The 20,255-nt window shown below is 37.9% G+C and overlaps 1 protein-coding gene and 1 pseudogene across 12 annotated transcripts in view; one reads left to right on the forward strand and one right to left on the reverse strand.

The window, feature by feature from the left end:
• The window catches only part of RABGAP1L (RAB GTPase activating protein 1 like), a 697,071-nt gene that overhangs the window by 636,908 nt on the left and 39,908 nt on the right, over nucleotides 1-20,255 (forward strand). For all 11 annotated transcript variants that reach the window (XM_031968366.1, XM_031968367.1, XM_031968368.1 and 8 more), the window contains one exon: nucleotides 20,100-20,192. In XM_031968366.1, the coding sequence (XP_031824226.1) occupies nucleotides 20,100-20,192 (93 nt within the window). The remainder of the gene's footprint in view (nucleotides 1-20,099; nucleotides 20,193-20,255) is intronic.
• On the reverse strand, nucleotides 3,705-5,153 carry LOC116423521 (annotated as a pseudogene). Its single transcript, XR_004234129.1, has one exon. The product of XR_004234129.1 is annotated as a nucleoporin NUP42 pseudogene (transcript).

Genomic DNA, 20,255 nt, shown 5'->3' on the forward strand with positions numbered 1-20,255 from the left:
CCAGGAAGTGCCTAAAGCAGATTAGAATTCTAGTCTTCTTGACTCCTGGCCCAGAATTCTGTCCACTGTGTCAGCAGCTGGTACCCCTCTCTTTTCCTAGGCCAGAGCTGTCACTGCTACTTGGGGATGATGTGGAAATTCAGTGAGGACTCATTCACTAGGCCTTTCCTCTCCTGTCCATTCAGATTGAGGCTGGGATCAGGGCAGAACCATCCTTGCCCCAACCCCTCATAGTCCTGTGGCTAATTGTCTCCTCTACAAATACCTGTGATTCCTGGGTCAGTGACTGTCTCTATGAAAAATCTCCTCTCCTGACACCACTCCTGTAGCCTTTTCCTTGGTCACCTCGGCCTTCTCTCTCTAGTTTCTGCCCCCTTCACTGAGCATTCTGGAATTCCCATTCCATCATTACCACACTGTCTTCATGTTAAATCTTTGTCTTATTCCATATTCTCTCACTCAGAGAAACCCGACTTTTCCGGGAAGATACTTTGTCACTGTCTATCCTGTCTGGTACTTGATGTTCCCTTTCTCATGCCTCTGGAGGCACTGGGTCATGAGTCAGCCATTCAGTCAACAAGCATCTCTGAAGTATTTATTACCCTTTACCTCTCTCTGCTCCAGGGTTACAAAGAAAGGTATGGGGAGAAACAGGCATACATGCTCTGCACCTCCCTCTCATTTTCAAATCTTCCTCTGCCACCATTATTTTTGGCCTTCTCCTTTTAAAAGACAAGGACATTGAGAATGAGAGAAATCTGACTTCATGGACTCTAGTCCTTGACTCCATATGGGATGGGGGTGTCTTGAAATTATAATTTATTATCAATAAATGTCTAGTTTGTGTATCTGTTTTATATATCTATATGCCCAGGGTCATGTAAAAATTTCTCAGGTGAAAAGGAGTCTCAGGTGGAAAAGGTTTAAAGAATCCTGCTAATAATGTAAGCTTTTAATTCATGACTCTTATGGGATGTACTGCCTCCACGTTGAATACCCATGGGTATTTGAAACTTAATAGTTTCTTTAAAGCCTGCTTCCAGGGAAGGTCCAGAATTCAATACATCCCTCTTCTGCTTCCTTGCCCTACATACACACAACTTGTCTGTAGTTTCATCAGATGATGGTATTTCAAGTTCCATATATCTGTGAGTGTCTGTCTGCTCAAAAGCATAGATCATGAACCCCTACTGATGTGCTTACTTTTACTGGAGAGTCAAAAGGCACAATTTTAAACAAATATATTTAATAAAAGAGTCAAGAAAAACAGATTTCAAATTATACATACCATCCATGAGGAGCACATGTAGCTTTTTGTTTTTGTTGAGTGATTTCACTATGACTTCATGACCCCTTTTGGAGTTTTCTTGACAGAGATACTGGAGTGGTTTGTTATTTATTTATCCTGATCATTTTACAGACAAGGAAACTGAAGCAGAGGCTTAAGTGACTTGACCAGGATTATACAACAAAAAAGTATCTGAGGCCAGATTTGAACACAAGAAAATGAATTTTCCTGACCTGAGGCCCAACACTATCCACATAATCTTTAACAAAATCCTCTCTGTGATTTGAGTATGTCCCAAATATATATGTAGCACAATGTGGTGAAAATGGATGCTGGGAAAAAGTCACATTTCTAATGCATCTTGTAGATTACAGAGCATTTTTCTCATGACTCACATTGGACATGAATAGGACAGATACTGCTCTGATTTTCTAGATGAGGAAGGGATGTTCCCGAGAAGGGGGATGGAGCAACCTGCTCTGGATGGTACCCCCAGGAAATGGCAGAGTCAGGACTTTGAATGCGGAACCAGGGATCTTCCTCTCCTTGCCTCTCCATGGTGGTTCCGTGGCACTGTGAGATCATCAGACATCAAAGAAAGATTCAATTCTTTTCAGTGGGGAAATAGATGCTCAACTAAAAGACTTGTCTGCCTTAACTGTGGCTTAGACATTTCACTTAACAGAATGTCTGCTCCCTAGAGGATTTTAGCTAATCGAGCCTGGGTTTTATGTAGATGTAAGGTATGACTCCAGCACAGGCATCACATCAGACTTCCCTCAAGCATTTTCATCAGTGAGATCTACACATTCCCTTTAACATCAAATGACATGGCTAAAAGCACCACCCTTAGCTTTAGCATGTGTCTAGTCGATTCATATTTTAATAATCATTAAGCGTGTGGAAGGACAGAAAAGGAGACTACATCTCAGAATATCTAAGAGAACTGTGTTATGAGTTGCTAGTTGATGAGCCTCTCTCTGCCCCCTACCATTGGGGTCCAAGGGAACCCTGCAGAAGTACTCCCAATCTGTTGCTTCACAGTCAGCAGATTATTTTCTAACTCATATCAACTCTGGTGGGAGTCAGGCACAGTGAGTAAAGTGTCCGACTTAGAGTCAAGAAGATCTGAGTTCAGATCTTTACTCAGATACTTATTAGCTATATGACTCTGGGCAAGTCACTTAACCGGTATCTGCCTTCAGTTTCCCCATCTGTAAAATAGGAGAAACATTAGCCACTATTTTATGGTGGGATTGTAAGATATGTGTAACATGATATATGATAAAGTACTTTGCAAACATTGAAGTGCTACATAAATGTTAGCAATGATGGTGATGATCTGTATTATTACTTCTTACTAATTCTCTGTCTCCCAAGAGGCCAAATCTAACCTGTGACTTTCTCAAAGATTTGTATTCCTCCTAAGATGTATTGTCTTTGAGCTGAGTATTGCCTGTATCTCGAAAAGAATCCTGGTAATCCTTTAGACATGGGCCATAGGAACAGAGCCCCTGTACAGAATACCTGGAGGATATTACCTAATACCTGTTTTAAAATCTTTCTCAGTTGGATGAAGTATGTATACATAAACAAAAAGGTGATATGTTGTGGTTTTTCTTGGAAGGCAGCCTTAGTCGCAGTTGCAATCAATAATTGATCCAAAATCGCAGCCAGCTGCTAAAAATGCAAACGTTTATTTCTCCTTCTGAATTAGCTCGGTTAGTTAAGGCCTATCCATCAATATGGGAGGCATTACACATAGTTACATAAGCACATAGCAAAATAAACCAGGCTAGTAGTAGTGTAACAAACAACATGAATTAACAGGAGAATTTACACATTAAAACATTTTGAAGTAAACAATTTTTCATATACAACATTATACATGTCCATAAGTTCTAAAAATAGTCCAAAAGGAACCCACTGTCCATCAATATAACACAGTCTAGTAGCAATGTAACAACATGAATCAACATGAGAATTTGTACAATTGTCCCTAAGTCCTAGAAATAGTCCCAAAGAAGTCCATTGTCCATTAATGTGCCAAGAATCCAATAATAGATTTTTAACAGTCTCATTATCATCCATGCTCTTCCAATATCAGATGTTTCTTGAATCTTCTCCTTTGTTTAGAGGTTTTTCTTTTTCTCTTTCTCTCTGATGGACAAGGCGAATACGGCTCGTTGACACCCATCTGATTCCTTCTCCTGTAGAGATACAAGCAAATCCTCTTCCCCAAGCAGTTTTAACCTATCTGGTCCCTTCCATTCACCACTTTCTGGATTTCTCCACATCACCTGGCGATTATCTAGAGATAGTGGAGCTGCTCGCACTGGACACTGCTCTTCTGGTGGGTTATAAAACCTGTCTGCTGGAGCCAGTGCATCTTTTTATCAAAAATTTAAAAATTTTAAATGGTATAGAGAAGTAAATTTAGAAGTTCTCTAGGGTTACCCGTGGCTCCCCCTTTCCTTAAAGTGTCCTTTTAAAGGCTCAGAAGCCCTTCCGGTGGTGGCTTGAGGGGAACCTTCCCTAATGTAAACTTCTTTGCCACAAACTGTTTGAGCTCCTCGGCTGTCAGTTCGTTCTTGGGTGTGAACAGGTTCTCGGCCGTGTTACCAGCCCTGGTCGGCGGCTCAGAGGAGGAGGAGGGGTCGCCGGGCCCAAAGCCGCTGGTGGGCAGTCCAAACAAGTTGGCCCCCGAGCCCGAGGGGCCGAAGCCACCCCACCCTGTTGCGCCACTCCCTCCCCCAAAAGCAGGGGTGCTGGTGGCACCTGCTGTGCTTAATGGGGAAGAAGCAGGAAATCCTGAAAACCCCGCTGATCCAAAGCTAAAAACTTCCGGGCTTTTGAATGAAAAAGATGCTGCCGAGACAGTGGAGGACTCCCCGAACCCAAAGGAAGTGGGAGTGGAGGAGGTCATTGTCGAGCCGGAGGAAGATGCAGCTGTGAGCGCCAGGGAGGCCGGTGAGCCAAAGACAGAGGTGCTGTTGCCTGACGGGGCGGCCCCAAATCCCAAAGTAGGCTTAAAACTGAAATTCTGGACACTGCTGCTGCGGCTGTTATTGCTGCTCCCCGGGAAGGCTGCTGAACCGAATGTGGAGGTTGGCTGACTCTGAAATCCAAAGGTAGGAACCACTTGTACCCCTTCATTCTTCAGTTTGGAAAACAATGCTCCTTTGGTTGCTGAATTTATGTTCTTCAGTTCAAGTAACCTGCTCTTCCACAGGTTTACTAATTGCTGGATAGAATTCAGATAGCTTTGTAAGTTATTGCTGCTTATATAGTTAGAGTATTCAAGTCTCAACTCTTCTGGTGAAATATCTGTAAAACCTGATATATTTGGCTTTTCTTTCACTGGTGAATAAACAGAGAACATCCACTGCCCTGAAGATTCCCAAACTTCCATGTCCTTTACTATTCCTTCAGTCAGTTTATCCTCTTCATTTTTCTGCCCATCCACTTGGTTAGAGTTCAGTGAAGAGAATCTCTTCTGAGAAAACCCCACATTTCTGCTTCCACTACTTGAAGCTCCTGAGTCAAAGGACCCAAAGGATGTCTTCCCTGGATCTCTGCTGCCCCTCCAAGTTGGGGATTTGGAGAAATTAGATGGTTGGATGACATTAGAATATCTCTGAGAACTGTTGCTCCATCCCCCTCGGCTACAACCGGAGGGCGCCGCCGGGTACTGCTGCGGCAGAGGCCGACCCCCGCCACTGCCCCCTCTCCGGTGCTCGTTCCAGCAACGCTCCCCAAAGCGGCAGCGGCCCTGCAGGAAGAACTGGCAGATGGTCATGGCGGAAGGCCTTCTTGGAAGGCAGCCTTAGTCTCAGTTGCAATCAATTGATCCAAAATCACAGCCAGCTGCTAAAAATGCAAACGTTTGTTTCTCCTTCTGAATTAGCCTGGTTAGTTGAGGCCTATCTCTCTGCCTGGCTCCAAGAGCTCTTGCCGCTTTGTCCTTGGCTTCTGCCTCTGCTTTCTTCAGCCTCCAGCCAGCTCCGACTTGTGGCTTCTCAATCTCCAGTCTATCCCACCTGAAGAAGTAGTCTTTTCTTCCGGAGTGTTCTGTCTCAGAGCCCTGTTGATGTTCTGGAGAAATTCCTCTTTTGCTCCAAGAGCTTCCTTCATTTATGTGATCTCCCAAAGGTTAACTCCGCCTTCTGGAGGGAGAGGGATTCTGGGTTATCTAGAGGTGTGAACTCAGACTAAGCCAGCCCTGAATTCTCGTGTGAACTCCATTCAGTACTTAGATACTTATGAGCTCTCTAAAGGTGTGAACACAAGCATTGTTCAATCAGTTCCACTTAGTATCTTGTTTCAGGTTCTGGCCCAAAACAATTCTTTCTAAGAGTAAATTAACTCCAATGTCTTAACACTTTGTAAAGTAATGTCTTAACACTTTAGTAAAGATTCCAACAGTGATAGGCAGAAAATCCTAATTGAAGAATTGAGCTAGATATTTTATGATGTATACATCACTAGTTATTGTTGTTTAGAGATTATAATATTGGCAGTATTTGCGTGATAAATGTTACTCTAAATCAGGGGTTCTAAACTTTTTTTCATGAACTGTCTTAGCAGAAAAATGAACTCCTTCTTAAAATGATATTTTAAATGTATCAAGTAAAATTCATAGCATCACAAAGGTAATCATTTGTATTGAAAATATTTTTTAAAAAGTTCCCAGATGTCATGTTTGAAATCCCTAGAAATACTCATCTGAAAAAATTATGAGCATAGTCATAAACTGTTGAAGCTGAAATTTAAATACCATGGGTTCAACCTTAAATTACCTTGCATCTAATCTCTTCATTTTATGGGTAAGAAAACTGACAAGTTAAGCCTGGGAGTCAATAATAAATGGCTGAGGAGGGGTCTGAACTAATGTTTTCTTGATTCCAGATGCTCATTCTGCTGCATCATAGTGTCTTTCAGGTCATGTAGCTTAGGTTCTTAATTTTACAAGTGAGAAAAGATCCAGACAATTTCAATGACTTGACCATGTCCACATGATAAGTTTATTGTGAATTAGGACCTTTCTCAGGCCAGTTTCCTGGCCCCTTATTGGAAAGAAATGAGGTTCTCATAAACCATTCAACAGTTAACAAAACCCATAGCATAGATAGGCTAAATGTTGGATCCTTGTTATGTAACCTATCTTCCCATCTCCCCATCTCCCAGTAAAATGTGTCATAGTACCACAGAGGAGAAGACATCTGCCTGATCTGAAGGGCTTAATGGGCCTTTTATGCCTTTAGGAGATCAAGATGCTATGTCACCAATGTTTTAGTTCTAGCTCCCCTGTTATACATTAGTCAAAGTATATTCATTTCTTCTTGTCAAACACAGCTTGTCCTTTCCATTTCTTCCTTTGTGCCTGGCACACAGTAAGTGCTTAATAAATGTTCCATGGTTGATGCTATTGAATGCCTTCCCTCCATGTCTTGGCCTGTTTACATTCTAACCCATCCTTTAAGGGTAACCTACCCCAGATGCCATTTCTTCAGCAAAACGTTCCCAGGATGCCATCATGAGGAATCTTCCTTATGACATTTTTGTAGCTTTTGTCTTATAAATAAGGCAATTTAAAGGTATTTTAAAATATCTTTTAGACTGTATTTTTTTCAGTGTCTTATTTATGGTTCCCTGAGTCTGGTGCAATATTATTGAATAAATAGTTCAAAAAGGCAATATTAAGATTGGTAAGTAGAAATTGTAGAGAGGCAAATTTCAGTTCACTCTAAGTGAGTTTTTTAATAATTAGAAGTATCCAAAAAGGGAGTAGAGAATGGATTACTTTCCTCTTGAGATGTCCCTGGAAGTTTTTTGGCAAAGATTGAATCACCTCTTGTCAGAGAAATGAAAAAGATATATTAAATGGAATTTCTAGTTCTTAAAAAGTAAGTAGAGTTCTTAACTCTAGTAAAGTGCTACAAAGTTATATATACAGTGTCCTTTTAACTGCGTAAACAGTTTCCACTTGAGTAGGTGATAATTGCTAAAATGCATAAAAACTGAATTTTACTTTTAGTTCAGAATGAAAGAAAGGCTAGAGTATAATGTTAATGCTGTTCTATAATACTAGAATCAGAAGTCCATATTTAAATTTATTTCTCAATGTCTTCTCTGCCAACTTTTGCTTTAGATATAGAAAATGGAAAAATTTGCACGAAAATCCTTTCACTTACAAAACCATTCCTGTGCCAGCTAGTCCATGAAGTGTTTGCCTTTTTAAAAATTCTAAATAAAATTCTAAGTAAATATAGTGAGCTAGTCTAGGAAGAAAGGAGGAAAACCTAAATTAATAGATAAAGATAATTGAAAGAATAGAAAATAAAAAAAGGAAAATATCTAAAACTGATAATTTAGGCATACTGAAAAATTATGAACTTAAGGCGTAGGGACAGTAGGAATCTTTCACTTCCTTTTTGTTCTATACTTTCATAATCCTTTTGTTTTCTTTTGTAAAATAGTAACTTTTTTTTTCCTATACATAGTAAAATTTCTTCTTAGTGATGATTTTTCAGGTCTTTTTTTTCTAAATTTTGCCTTTGGGTTGAAAACTTGAATCTTATATGGATGGTTTTAGAATCATCCTTGAGCTTCCACTAGCCAAGTCACTTTGATTCAGTTTCTCCTCACTCATAAAAGTAAAATCTAAATAACTGAAATAATACAAAACATTACTTCTTTTTCTTTGTTCCCCAATTTTTTTTTTTGTTTTCCCCTCCCAGATGGAGAGTTATTGTTCAATCCACCTTTCCAAGAGACAATGTTTTTCAGATTTGATCACCATCAGTTTTGCATATTAGTCTTTTGAATTACATTTCTTAATAGTGTAAACATATCTGTTGTATGCTATAGCTTTTTAAGGGAAGGGAATACTTATGTATCTCATTTTCTATCAAATTCATTCTGACCAGAATCTTAAAGTACTAACTCAGGCTTCTTAGCAGTCTTACTATGGTGAAAAGGACAGGACAGTTATCTTATCTGCTTGGATGATTTTAAAGAACAAGGAAATCTTAGGTTACTTTTTTTTTTTTTTACCTGCAACTCTATTAAATTTGAGTCTTAAATAAACTTAATTAACTTTCTGAAAAAGAAGAGTATCATGTTTCCTTGACCTAAGTTTGAGAATACATCTAGTTAATGTACTATCTGGATCCCGACCAATACTGTTGTAACATGTAACAGGATCCTAGTGGATTGTATACCATCTTAGATCTTAATTTTTAGCACTTTTTAATCATTGCTATTATTCTCTAGTTCAACATTGTGCTATAATCTTTAACTGATAAACTTCTAGCCAAAAAATCACTTAAAAACTCGAATCAATTTTAGACATACTATACCTTTTTTTTTTTTTTTTTGAAAGAGCATTGAAATACTCCCCAATTTAATAAATTTTCAAGATGTGGCTTTACAACTTTTAAAGAGAATGAGCACTTTGTATCCCCATGCTTGAACATAAATTAACGATTAATGAATACAGTGAGTAAGAATGGGTATGCATTTGTTGTTGGGTTGTTTTTCAGTTATCTCTGGACTCTTTGTGGCCCCATTTGGGATTTTCTTGGCAAAAGCACTGGGATAGTTTTTCATTTCCTTTTTCAGATTATTTTATAGATGGGGAAAACTGAAGTAGATAGGATTAAATGACTTGCCCAGGGTCACACAGCTGTCTGAGTGTCTTAGTGTCTGAGGCTGGATTTGAACTCAGGAAAATGAGTTTCAATGTGAAAGGGAATGGAGGAAAGGATATCACTTGTAAATCCAGAGAGAAACATGCAAAAAGACTAACACCAAGGGACATGAGCTTTTGATGGAGGAAACATTTCCTTCCTATTTTCCTTCAGATAATATGCCTGAAGCTAGATCCTTTGTTCCATACAAAAGTTAATAAAATGGGAATGATTTTGGGTCAGGGTACTTTATCCCTAATTTTTTTTTTAATAGTACAAAACTTTGTTAGCGCTCAATTGGCTCAAATCAATCGAAGTTATTTAGATGATTTTTACAATATAATGAATAATGTGTTTGTGTTGTTTGTTCCAAGGTGTTTCTAATCCTTTTACCCTCAATAGAATATCACACCACATCCTGTGAAAGCTTAATAAAAGCTTACTGGCTGGCAAGTAACATTGGACCTGAGAGGGGAATAAATAAACTCCTCTTTGTCTGGGACCCAGTGACTCTACAGATTGCATCTGCCCTTTTTAAGCCACTTAATTTAGCACTTTTTAAATTGCCCTACAGTTTATTTTTTTCACACTGGGCTTAGTTGAGCAAATCTAATCAATGAAATAGTGATTTATTAATAATAAAAGCAAACTAAAAATAACTTGCTTTTCTGTAGCACTTGAAGATTTACAAAATGGTTTCCCAAAAGCCTATGAAGTCTGTCATATAAGTATTATTATTCTCATTCCCCTCATTTTTGCAGATTAGAAAACTCTGGAACTCATAAAGGGTGATATAACATCCCTGGGGGTCACCATACCAAGAGTTGTGATTTGAATCCAAATTTTTTTGACTCTGCATCTAGCACTTTTCCCACTTGACTCTGTTGGCTCTCATGTTATACTCCCATGTTATACTTTGGCTTGAGGAGGTTAATTCACTTAACAGTGTGCCAATCTTATTTCTCATTTTTAGTGCAGTGTCTCCATTTCACAAATTGGAGAAACAAGTATGGAGATTATGTGACCTTCTAAGATCTCATAGTCCACCAGTGATTAAATGGGCAGAATTTAACTTTCTTGACACATTGACTAAACCACTAGACCATTTTTCTTATTTATTTTTTACTCTTGGAATATTTCACCAGGATAGATTCCTTCTGAGTATCTACTACATTTTGTTTGTCTTGAGTTGCATGGATTTGGGGAAAAGGGAATTATTTGGTCATATTTTCCCTTTTGGCATGTTATATTAATGTGTGATTATCACTATTAATAGTAGGATTCCCATAATTCTCCCATCAGAAATCAAGCTATTAATCCCCACAATGGATAGGGAATTGTAATCTTTATAGACCTTTGGTTTTGCATCACCGAGGAATGTTTCTTTTCTAGCAATACCATTAGATCAATCATTTTGAATTTATGTATGTTGGTATTTATAACTTCTCATTAATTGATGCTGACTGATTCTCCAAAATTAGATCTCAGTCAGTGAATTGGAATTACTCAAATATCTAGCTATTTTATTAATTTTTATACTATAACCTATTTGAGAGAAAACCTTCCAAATTTGTTCATTTAGGAGAGAGAAATTTTGTAGAGCGTGCTCGTAAAACTACAGCCCAAGTTCAAATGAAATCTTTATCATTAGGTTCGCAGGTTCATCCTGCAGAATATTGTGACGCACTCTCTACCTTGTGATTTCCTGTTAGATCCCCTGGTTGCAACAGGAAGTTTGTATAACCAGCCACATTATGCTATTTTTTTCCCTCTGCCTGACTAAACTGGTTATTCTAGTAATGTTTCCAGTTTTACGTAAGAATCAGGAAGCTGCATTTAAGTATTTGCTGATGAAAAGTCAAATTATATTTATTAGTTAATTTTTTAAAAATTTGCATGGATGATTCAAGCCTCAAAATTTACTGGTAGGGTCTTTATAGCAGACATTAAGCCATCTTTGCAGAATTAAATTGAATAGAAATAGCCTTGGGACTCAGTTTAGTTAGTTAGACCACCACAGTTGTCATGGAGATACCTGTACTGCTGTTTGATTAATAAGGACCCTACCAGTAAATTTTGAAGCTTGAATCATTATTTTATACCCTATTCATTTACATATAAGAGTAGGGTCAGAATCATACCAGATATGAAAAGTACTGTCCAGATGAAAGTTCAAGACAAAATTTAGTGGATTAGTGATGAAAAGATAAGCAGGTTTTGTAAACTACAAGAAGCTTCTAATGTTGGCCTTAACATGGGATCAGACAACTTATATTAGATCTTGCTAAAGAAAGTAGAAATCAATATTGCAAAAGTGTCAGCAGACACTTTTATGAGCCTACTACATTCTGAGGTAAATCATGAAGAATGAAAAGTAGCTAACACAATACTGTTATTTATAAATGGGTCCTAAAATCTGTGACAAGTCTATAAGTCATTAGGTTTAAATAGTTTGAAAAGCTAGAGAAATCAAATGAAGAATGCAGATCCACAAATTTTCAACTTAATACAAATGTAAATAGTTAATGTATATTAACATTTTATTAATGTATAAAATCTTTACAAGCATATTCAGATGCAAAAGATGCACCAAGGGCCAAATCAATTTAAATCTGTCATGATTTCAAATCTTACTTTTAAAATGAGCCTGGAGAAGAATAATTGAGAAAATACCTCAATGAGATAGTGTCCTAAAATCTTCAGTAATTTCCCATTCCCTCCTAAGGAACATTCAAACATCTCTTCCTGCTGTTCAAGGCCTTCAACAATCTGGTGTCATGCTGCCTTTCCAGTCTTATCTATAAATATTATTTTCTATTTACTCTGTACCCTCTATCTGAACTGAACTACATACCCTGAATACACATGAGTACATACATAGCTGCCTATACCTTGAATATCCTTTCTCTTCTTGGTTTGTAAAAGCTACCCATTCTTTAAAGTCAACCTCAGATATCACCTCCTCAGCTGATAATGCTCCCTTCACACGTAATTTGTAATTTGCATTTTTCTAATGTATTAGAGCAGCTAGGTAATGTGGTAGATAAAGCACTGGGCCTGGAGTCAGGGAGACCTGACTTCAGTCTGGCTTCAGACACTTAAGACTGTGTGACTGACCCTAGGCAAGTTACTTAATTCTATTTACCTCAGTTTCTTGAACTGTAAAATGAGCTAGAAAAGGAAATGACCCTATTACTGTCTTTACCAAGAAAACCTCAGTTGGGAGGTCATGAAGAAAAAGTCAAACATAACTGAAAAACTGAACAACATATTTATCATATAATAATATGCAATTTAGTTATTTTTGTGTCTTAATTCCCCTTCCCAATGGATTGTTTGGTCTTTGAAAGTAGAACTCCCTTATCTAAACGTTGTACCTCCCTCAACACCTGGAAGTGAAATTGGTTTGGGTTTTTTTTTTTTTTTTTGACTGTCAAGAATAATTGTTGTATCCTTTCTGGGGATGCTCCCCCAACCTTGCTCACATTTGAGGGTTAGGTCTGAAAAATGGTGGCTGCTACTCTCAAGTTCTAGAGATAAACCTTTTGGACTACACTCTTATCACTCTTAACTCATGAGCCCCAATTGGTGCACTTGTCATTGATAATCAACCAATAGGTATAATTAACTCCTGATAAAGGCATTTACTAAGATGTTAGTGGGTTTTTTTTTAGTTGCTACAAAATAATCTGTGTTGTTAGTGTTGGTGTTGTTCAAACACGTTCTTCAATAAATATACAGAGCATCCCATGGAAAGAATAGGCTTAAATAAGAGCGCAGCAGTAATGAGGCACACATGTGATATATACATAGTGAAGGCAACTCACAACTTCTAGTATTACAGTGCTTTGAAGATCCATCTATAGAATCCTCATCCTGGGTTGCAGTTATCTTATTTCTGCAATGCTCATTTGGCAGGGATCATGCTCCTTGAAGCTGTTTCTTCCATCAGATTACTGTCTCTCCATATCCATGTGTTCCTGTCTTGTTTTTCTCTGTTCCCTACTGAAAGTTGTCTCATGCTGGTCTAAGAACTCCTCTTCAAATCTACCTGGCTGATTGTGGGGGTGGGAGGATGAAAGAAAAATTCCCTTCCCTTGCTTTGAAGGGTTCTTTTCTAAAAGTTGCTCCCACTTGCAGTCTTTCCCACTCTTGAATTTAAACTGTTCTGTGCCTTGACTGAAGCAAGTACCTAAAGATTTTACCTATTTAAAACCCCTAGGGATATGGCTAGTTTACCTATTTAAAACCCCCAGGGATATGGCTAGTTTGTTTTCTCAACCAAATATGTTGTTTTTTTCATATAGAGAAATATTTGTATCTTATAAAGGGATCCAAGATGTAGTTGCATCACAATTGGTTTATTTCCTCATTAATATTATGATTACATGCTGAGCCTTCTGAGACTATATCTAACTGAAGCTGGGAGGGGAACGTGTGTGTGTGTGTGTGTGTGTGTGTACACATGCACACATAAATTTGAAGATAGAAAAACTGGTAAAAGGGCAAGCCAGTTGTACAGAGGGAATTGTGCAGTGTAGCAGTGACTGGGACTTTGAGATAAAGAATGTGTACTCTTATAGAACACAGTCTTCCTGTGGTAAGTCGTCAACAGCAAGCAAGCAAACCTCTATTAAGCATTTAGATGGGCATGGTATTAAGCACAAACAATATAAAGAAAGGCAAAAGCACTCCTTGCTCTCCAGGAGTTCACAGACTGAAGGAGAGACAGCATGCAAAAAATTAAATATAAAAAAAGCAATAGAGAGGATAAATGGGAGAAGTCAGCAGAGAGAAGGGAGAATTGGGGAGAATACTTCTTGCAGATGGTGAAATTGTAGATGAGAGTTGAAGAAAGCTGGGAGGTAGAGATGATGAGGGAGAGTATCCCAAGCATGGGAATGTACACAGAATGTTATGTGCAAGGAGACCAGTGTTAATAGATTGAAGAGTACATGGGAAAAGACTTAAGGTTTAAAACAGCAGCAGCAATTGGTAAGGTGGGAGTGGGCCAGATTATGAAGGGCTTTGAATGCCAAACAAAATTCTGTTTGATATTGGGGTGATAGGAAAAGACTGGCATTTAGTGAGTAGGGAGACGTTAGAGTGGTATGGGCAGACTTTCACTAGAAGAAGATCTCTTTAAAAGCTGAATAGAAAGTGAACTAAAGTAGAGAAAGAGATGTAAAAGGAGATCAAGCAGAACACGGTTGAAGTGGTCCAGGGGTGAGGTGAGGTGAGGTGATAAAGTGCTGTAAAGTGATGGCAGTATCAAGAGAGAACAACAAGAAATGTTAGAGGTAAATTGACAAACCTTGATGTCCTATGTTGGGTTTGAGGAGGGAGAAAGAGTAAAGAGTCAGGAGTGATTCTTGGGTTATAAGCCTAGGTGACTGGGAGGATGATAGTGCTCTTGACAATAATATCAATTTGAGGAAGAGGAAAGGTTTGTTTGGTATAGTATTTGGCACATGGTGTTTAATAAAGAAATGAATGAGTGTGAGAATGAATAATAGTAATCTTTAACCACGTCCTTGGACTTTCAAGGCCTTTTTAAGACATTCAGAAGCTAGCTCTTGCTTTGTCTCCCAGAAGTGACCATTATACAATCCCCATTCCAGATAAATTGGCTTATTGTTATTCCCTCCAGGTTACATTACCTAAATACCTCTGCCTGGAATTTTCACCTTCCTTTCTTTGACTCTACTTCTTCACCTGCCATGTCATCTTAAAGTGTATGATAGCTTAGGAACTTCATATCTATTCAAGAGAGCCAGGGATTGTTTCTAACTTTAATTTCCTACAGAATCCATAATAGTATTAATATATATTCAGACTTTGGTTTATCAATCAGTAAGCATTAAGTGCCTACTATGTTTCACCCTCTTTCCTTATTATGTTTATTACAAACACATTTCAATCTGAGGTCTTTCTGAGTTGTCACCTGGAAAATTTCAGTAGACTGGTTTGACTGGTTTAATTTGCCAAGATGGAAGTATCTTTATTGGTCTACCGCTGGCAGAACACAAGGAATTGTACAATAGGTCATAATGATAAACTACTGAAAGCATTCCCAATCTGGGGTGGTTCTCATGTATATTGTTCCTATTGCTGGGATATCTCCTAATTTATTTCATGTTCTTTTTATTTTTATGCAATGCTCAGTACTTATTATTATGAAAAGCAATGTACTTTTGGAAATGGTCCTGTTCTTGTGATTAGATAAGATCTGGATTTGAATTTTGTCTGGGACACTTACTGTGTGACCAATTCTACTGGCCTCAATTTCTCATCTGTAAAATGAGAAGAGTACTTACTATTCCTACTCTACTTCAGAGGGATTTTGGGAAAAGCAAGAAAGATCAGATATGTAAAGTGTTTTACAAACCACAAAGCACCAAGTGTCAGCTATTAATTGTCATAAAGCATTATTTTTATATGATGGGCATTATACAGTTTCTAGAGGTTATCTGTAATGGATGCAATAGGGAATCATGTCCTCCACTTGAGAATAATAATAGATAAGATAGGTATTAGTTTAGTGGGTAGGACCCTAAAATGATTAATGTCTGTAGACTGCTATTCCTTCAAGTAGACTGGTGATTAGGTTAATGAATTCCTTAAGTTTTGAATTACATTCAAATAATTTTTACTAAAGAGAGGGATATCCACGCTCCACATTGAGAATAATAGGTTGTTTTATGACATGCCCCATAGTTGCAGGGAGAGACTTGCTGTTCTTTTCATTAGAATGCATAATTAAAGAGTTTTCTTACTGTTTCTTCACAATTGGATATGATCTTTTTCCCCATCACCTAAATCTTTAGATCTTTTGTTGATAGGAAAATTTTTATCCCGTGTTTTATTGTCTAAAATAACCAGTCTTGCCCTGAAATGAAGTTTTTTAAATGACAACATCTTTGTGTTTTCTGTTATTTCATAAATAACAGTAGTCCTAAACCATTACCCCTTTCTTTCCTTCCCATCTTTTTTTCTTCCCTTCATTTTGTGCCAGTCACAGGTGGATACTCAACATCACACCACAGGCACAAGACAAATAAGCTTGGATGGTATCCTAGCAACATATTGTTCTGGGAACCTGCTATGTTTCCCTGAGCAAGATCAAGCCAAGCAGCCTAGACTCCTGGCCAGATGGGAAAGGATTACCTTTTGAGGGTATTCAGCAGATTTCATTAAATTTTCATTTTGAAATTCAACTCTTAGCGTAAAGAGTAAAACTAGTCAACTTTTTATATGAACTTGAATCACAGGAATTATGATAATGGCAATTGATTTTAGAAAAAGTCTTTCTGTGAACTAAACTTCCTGTGGTAGGTAGAAGAGCTGTCTATTTGGGCAGCTTGTCTAAAAGACCTTAACCTTGCTTAGCTTCTTCAGACATTGCTCTTTAGTCCCAGTGATATTCAGGAGACTGTACTTAAATCCAATTTTTTTTTTTTTTGTCCAGATTTTTTTCCTTTAATTTGAACGTCTCTTTTTATTGGCCTTGGGATATCTTAATATACATGTACAAGAAGGATCCCTGTAGGGAACTGAGATTGCTGGTTCTAAATTAGTTGCAGAAAATAGTTTGTTTTTTTTTAAAAGAACTTATGATGTTGCATCTAATGTTCTCGTGCTCGCTCTCTCTCTCTCTCTCTCTCTCTTTCTCTCTCTCTCTCCCTCCCTCCCTCCCTCCTTCCCTTTTTCTCTTCCTCCCTCCCTTCCTCCTTTCTTCCTTTCCTCCTTCTCTCCCTCGCTTTCTCTTTTTTCTCCCTCTCCACCCCATAGGCTCTACAATTAGCTGGTAGTGGCTTACTCTCTGTTGCACTGCAGCTGGTCACAGCTAGGCTGTTAATGGTCTTATAAGACAGAGAATAAAGAGTTAGTGTCTCATGACCAATTAGAAACCTTCATCAATGGCTATGAAATTTAGCAACTCCTTTGAAAATATATTTGCCAGCCATTTGTACTCTATGTGACTTTTTTCCTTTGATTAAAAGAAATGTGGACAATTGTTGGCAAAATATAGAAAAAAACTTGAGACCAGAAAACAAAGCTGAAAAGTAGATGATGTTATAAAGGGAAGTTGAGGAAATAGTTCAGGTAATCCCCAAGTTTGGAGGTAATTGTTATAGTAGAATTACTATAAAGTAGAATTAATGCTACAGGTTTGCTGACCGTGTCACTACCTTGTCCAAAAAATATTCAGTAACTATAGCATAAAATGAAAATTCTGTGACTATCAAATTATCAAAAATATCCAATGGCTATTCTTATCACATAGAAATGTTTATTTTTTGATTCTAGAAAGTCTACCTTTCTATTTATTCCTCCACTTCATGTTTTTTTGTTCCATCTGTACTAGAAGTATCCCCCAATCTCCTGCATTCTCTATCTGAATTCCTATAAGTTTCCTTTATGCTTGGGATCTGTTGTCTATTCATCTCTATCTGTTGAAATCTTGTTCATTTTTTAAGACTTGGCTTAGGCTGCCAAGAAGTTTTTCCTGATCATCCCCCAAGCTGAAAATCATTTCATCATCCATGTTTCTTGAGTACCTTGTCCCTTTTTCCATAATTTTAATTCTATCCATCCATCTCTCTCTCTTTCCCTCCTTCCTTCCCTCTTTTCCTCCCCTTCCTCCTCTCCCTTCTCCTTCCCCCCCTCTCTCCTCCTCTCCTTTTTCCTATTCCTTCCCTTAACCCTCACTGCCCCCCCCCCCGAAAATCCCCCATTGGATTGTTAGTTTTAAGGACAGGATTCATGCCATTTCCTATCTTTTTATCTTCAACCCTAACATAGTCCCACAGTTTCTTGCACCTACCAGAAATTCAATTGAATTGAATTGTTGCAAGCTGTCACATTTAATCAAATAAGCTTGTGAAATTTCCTCATTGTGGTCAGAAGCAAGCATTACAGGTCTCCCAAAATTCAAAAAGGATATCACTTGGTGGAAAGGACAGAATTTGAAAAGAGGAAGGAAGATGAAGAACAACAAATGACACCCTCATTTTCATCTAACAAATTCTATACCCAGTTTCCATGGAGTTTAGAAACAAACCAAAAGCTTCTGATTTAATTGACAATGGGCCTAAACCCTAGCAAGCAGTAAACTCACTTTTCTATTCATTCTGGCTTCTTGCCTTTCTATGACACTAACAAGACAATTTGACTAAGTACAGTTTTAAAAACAGTAACGGATAATTACATCAGATATCCAGGGAAGTATGTATTGATCAGCAACTATGCCTTCTTGGCATTGTATGTTAGGAATGTAGAGAAGCACTACTAAGAAGTTTATGAAATGTTATTTATCCACAAGAAAAACATCATGAATTCAGCAGATAGACTCACCAAATAATTCCTACAACGCCCTTTTCTTGTCTTTAACTTAAAAACTTAAAAAGAGGATGGATAATTAACCTGTTCTAGAAAAAGTTGTGATAACAGGAATATTTCATAGGGAATAGAATAAAATACAATGAAACTATTTTTCTTTTTGGACTTCATATTAGAACAGCTTTTTCTAATTTCTATAAGAGTGTTGTGAGAAAGAATATTGGGGAGTTTGGAGAACAGTTTTTCAGAAAAGACGAAAACATAAAACAGAGCATAGATTAGGCAAAGTTCACCCTGAACCAAAAGAACCTTTATTCAATACTGCTTCAATTTCTGGCATTTCTTATTCTTTGGCAAACTTCTAGATTTGCTTTCTGGTGTATAGGAGACAGAGTGACATAGTAAGCAGAGACCTGACAGGAGGAGGAGGAGGATCTGGTCTTAATCCTCCCTCTGGCATGGACCAACTAGTCCTGGGCAAATGTTCTAGGCAACTTTTTGGGACATAGTTCCAGAGAAAGTGCCAACTTCCATTGGGAGAAGTTTCCTTATCATGAAGGGCCCTTTCTATGCCAGTGCTGCTGGTAACCCAGTGGATAGAATACTGGGCTTGGAATCAAAACCTGAGTTTAAGTTCAGCCTTACTAGCTGTAAAATCCTGGGCAAGTCAGTTTACTTCTGTTTGCCTCAGTGTTCTCAACTGTAAAATGAGGGAGTGTGTGTGTGTGTGTGTGAGAGATAACACCTACTTCCCAGGATTGTCATGAGGATCACATGGATTTACATTTGAAAAGCACAGTATGGCACATAGTAGATACTTAATAAACCTTTATTGATTGATAGACTTCAGTCCCTTCATTTTACTCAATGATATGATATGGTGGAAAGAGCCAGAAATTTGGAGAACTGGCTTGGAGTTGGGAGTACCTGAACTCGAGTGCTTCCTCAAACTCTTACTGGTGGTGTTACCTTGTGCAAGTGACATAATTTCAATTTGCCTCAGTTTCCTTAACTGTAAAATGGGGATAATAATAGTTTCTACTTCTCAGAGTTGTTATGAAGATCGAATGAGGTGATTTTTGTAAAATTGCTTAGCACAGTGCCAGGCACATAATAGGGGTTATATCAGTGCTTATTCCCTTTCCTTCCCTTGCCCACAAATCTAGTCCTCCTCAACGTTTTTCTCCTGTATAGTCTATTTGAGGACAAATATGAAGAGGTTTGGTGGGAAAGCCAAGTATAATCCTAATATTATTCAGTTAAAGTAATTCTTCATGTTGAATGCTTTAGTTTAAAAAGAAATTTAGGGGCAGTTAGGTGGCATAGTGGATAGAGCACCAGCCCTGAAGTCAGGAGGACGAGTTCAGATCTGGCCTCAGACACTTAACACGTCCTGGTTGTGTGACCCTGGACAAGTCACTTAATCCCAATTGCCTAGCAATAATAATAATAATAATAATAATAACATTAGGACTTAAAAAATAAATTTCATTCTTCTTTCTATTCCTCACTTATACCCCTAAGCAGCAATTATAGTGGTAGAGTAAGTATACATGATTGTGAAATCGTTATAAGCAGAAGTATTAACACTATTACATGTATTGTTACAAAAATTTTGAAAGTTTTTCAGTCCCAGCAATGTTTCAGATTCTATACCAAACAAGCTTTTGTGGGAAGTGCCTAAAGGTTCTCTTAAGTTTTTTTATCTGTTGGGGAATATGTCAATCAGATCTTTCCTAGATTTTTTCCTTAAAATGTGCTTTCCCTTCACTCTTAAGGTACCTACCAAGAAGTTGAAGAAATATGAGAAAGAGTATCAAACCATGCGAGAGAGTCAGCTGCAGCAAGAAGACCCTATGGATAGATACAAGGTATGGGAAGCATGAAAAAATTCTTTCCAAAGAATGTGCCCACGGTTCATCATTGTAGCCTGT

Source organism: Sarcophilus harrisii, chromosome 4 (assembly GCF_902635505.1).
Source record: "Sarcophilus harrisii chromosome 4, mSarHar1.11, whole genome shotgun sequence".
Taxonomy (NCBI): domain Eukaryota; kingdom Metazoa; phylum Chordata; class Mammalia; order Dasyuromorphia; family Dasyuridae; genus Sarcophilus; species Sarcophilus harrisii.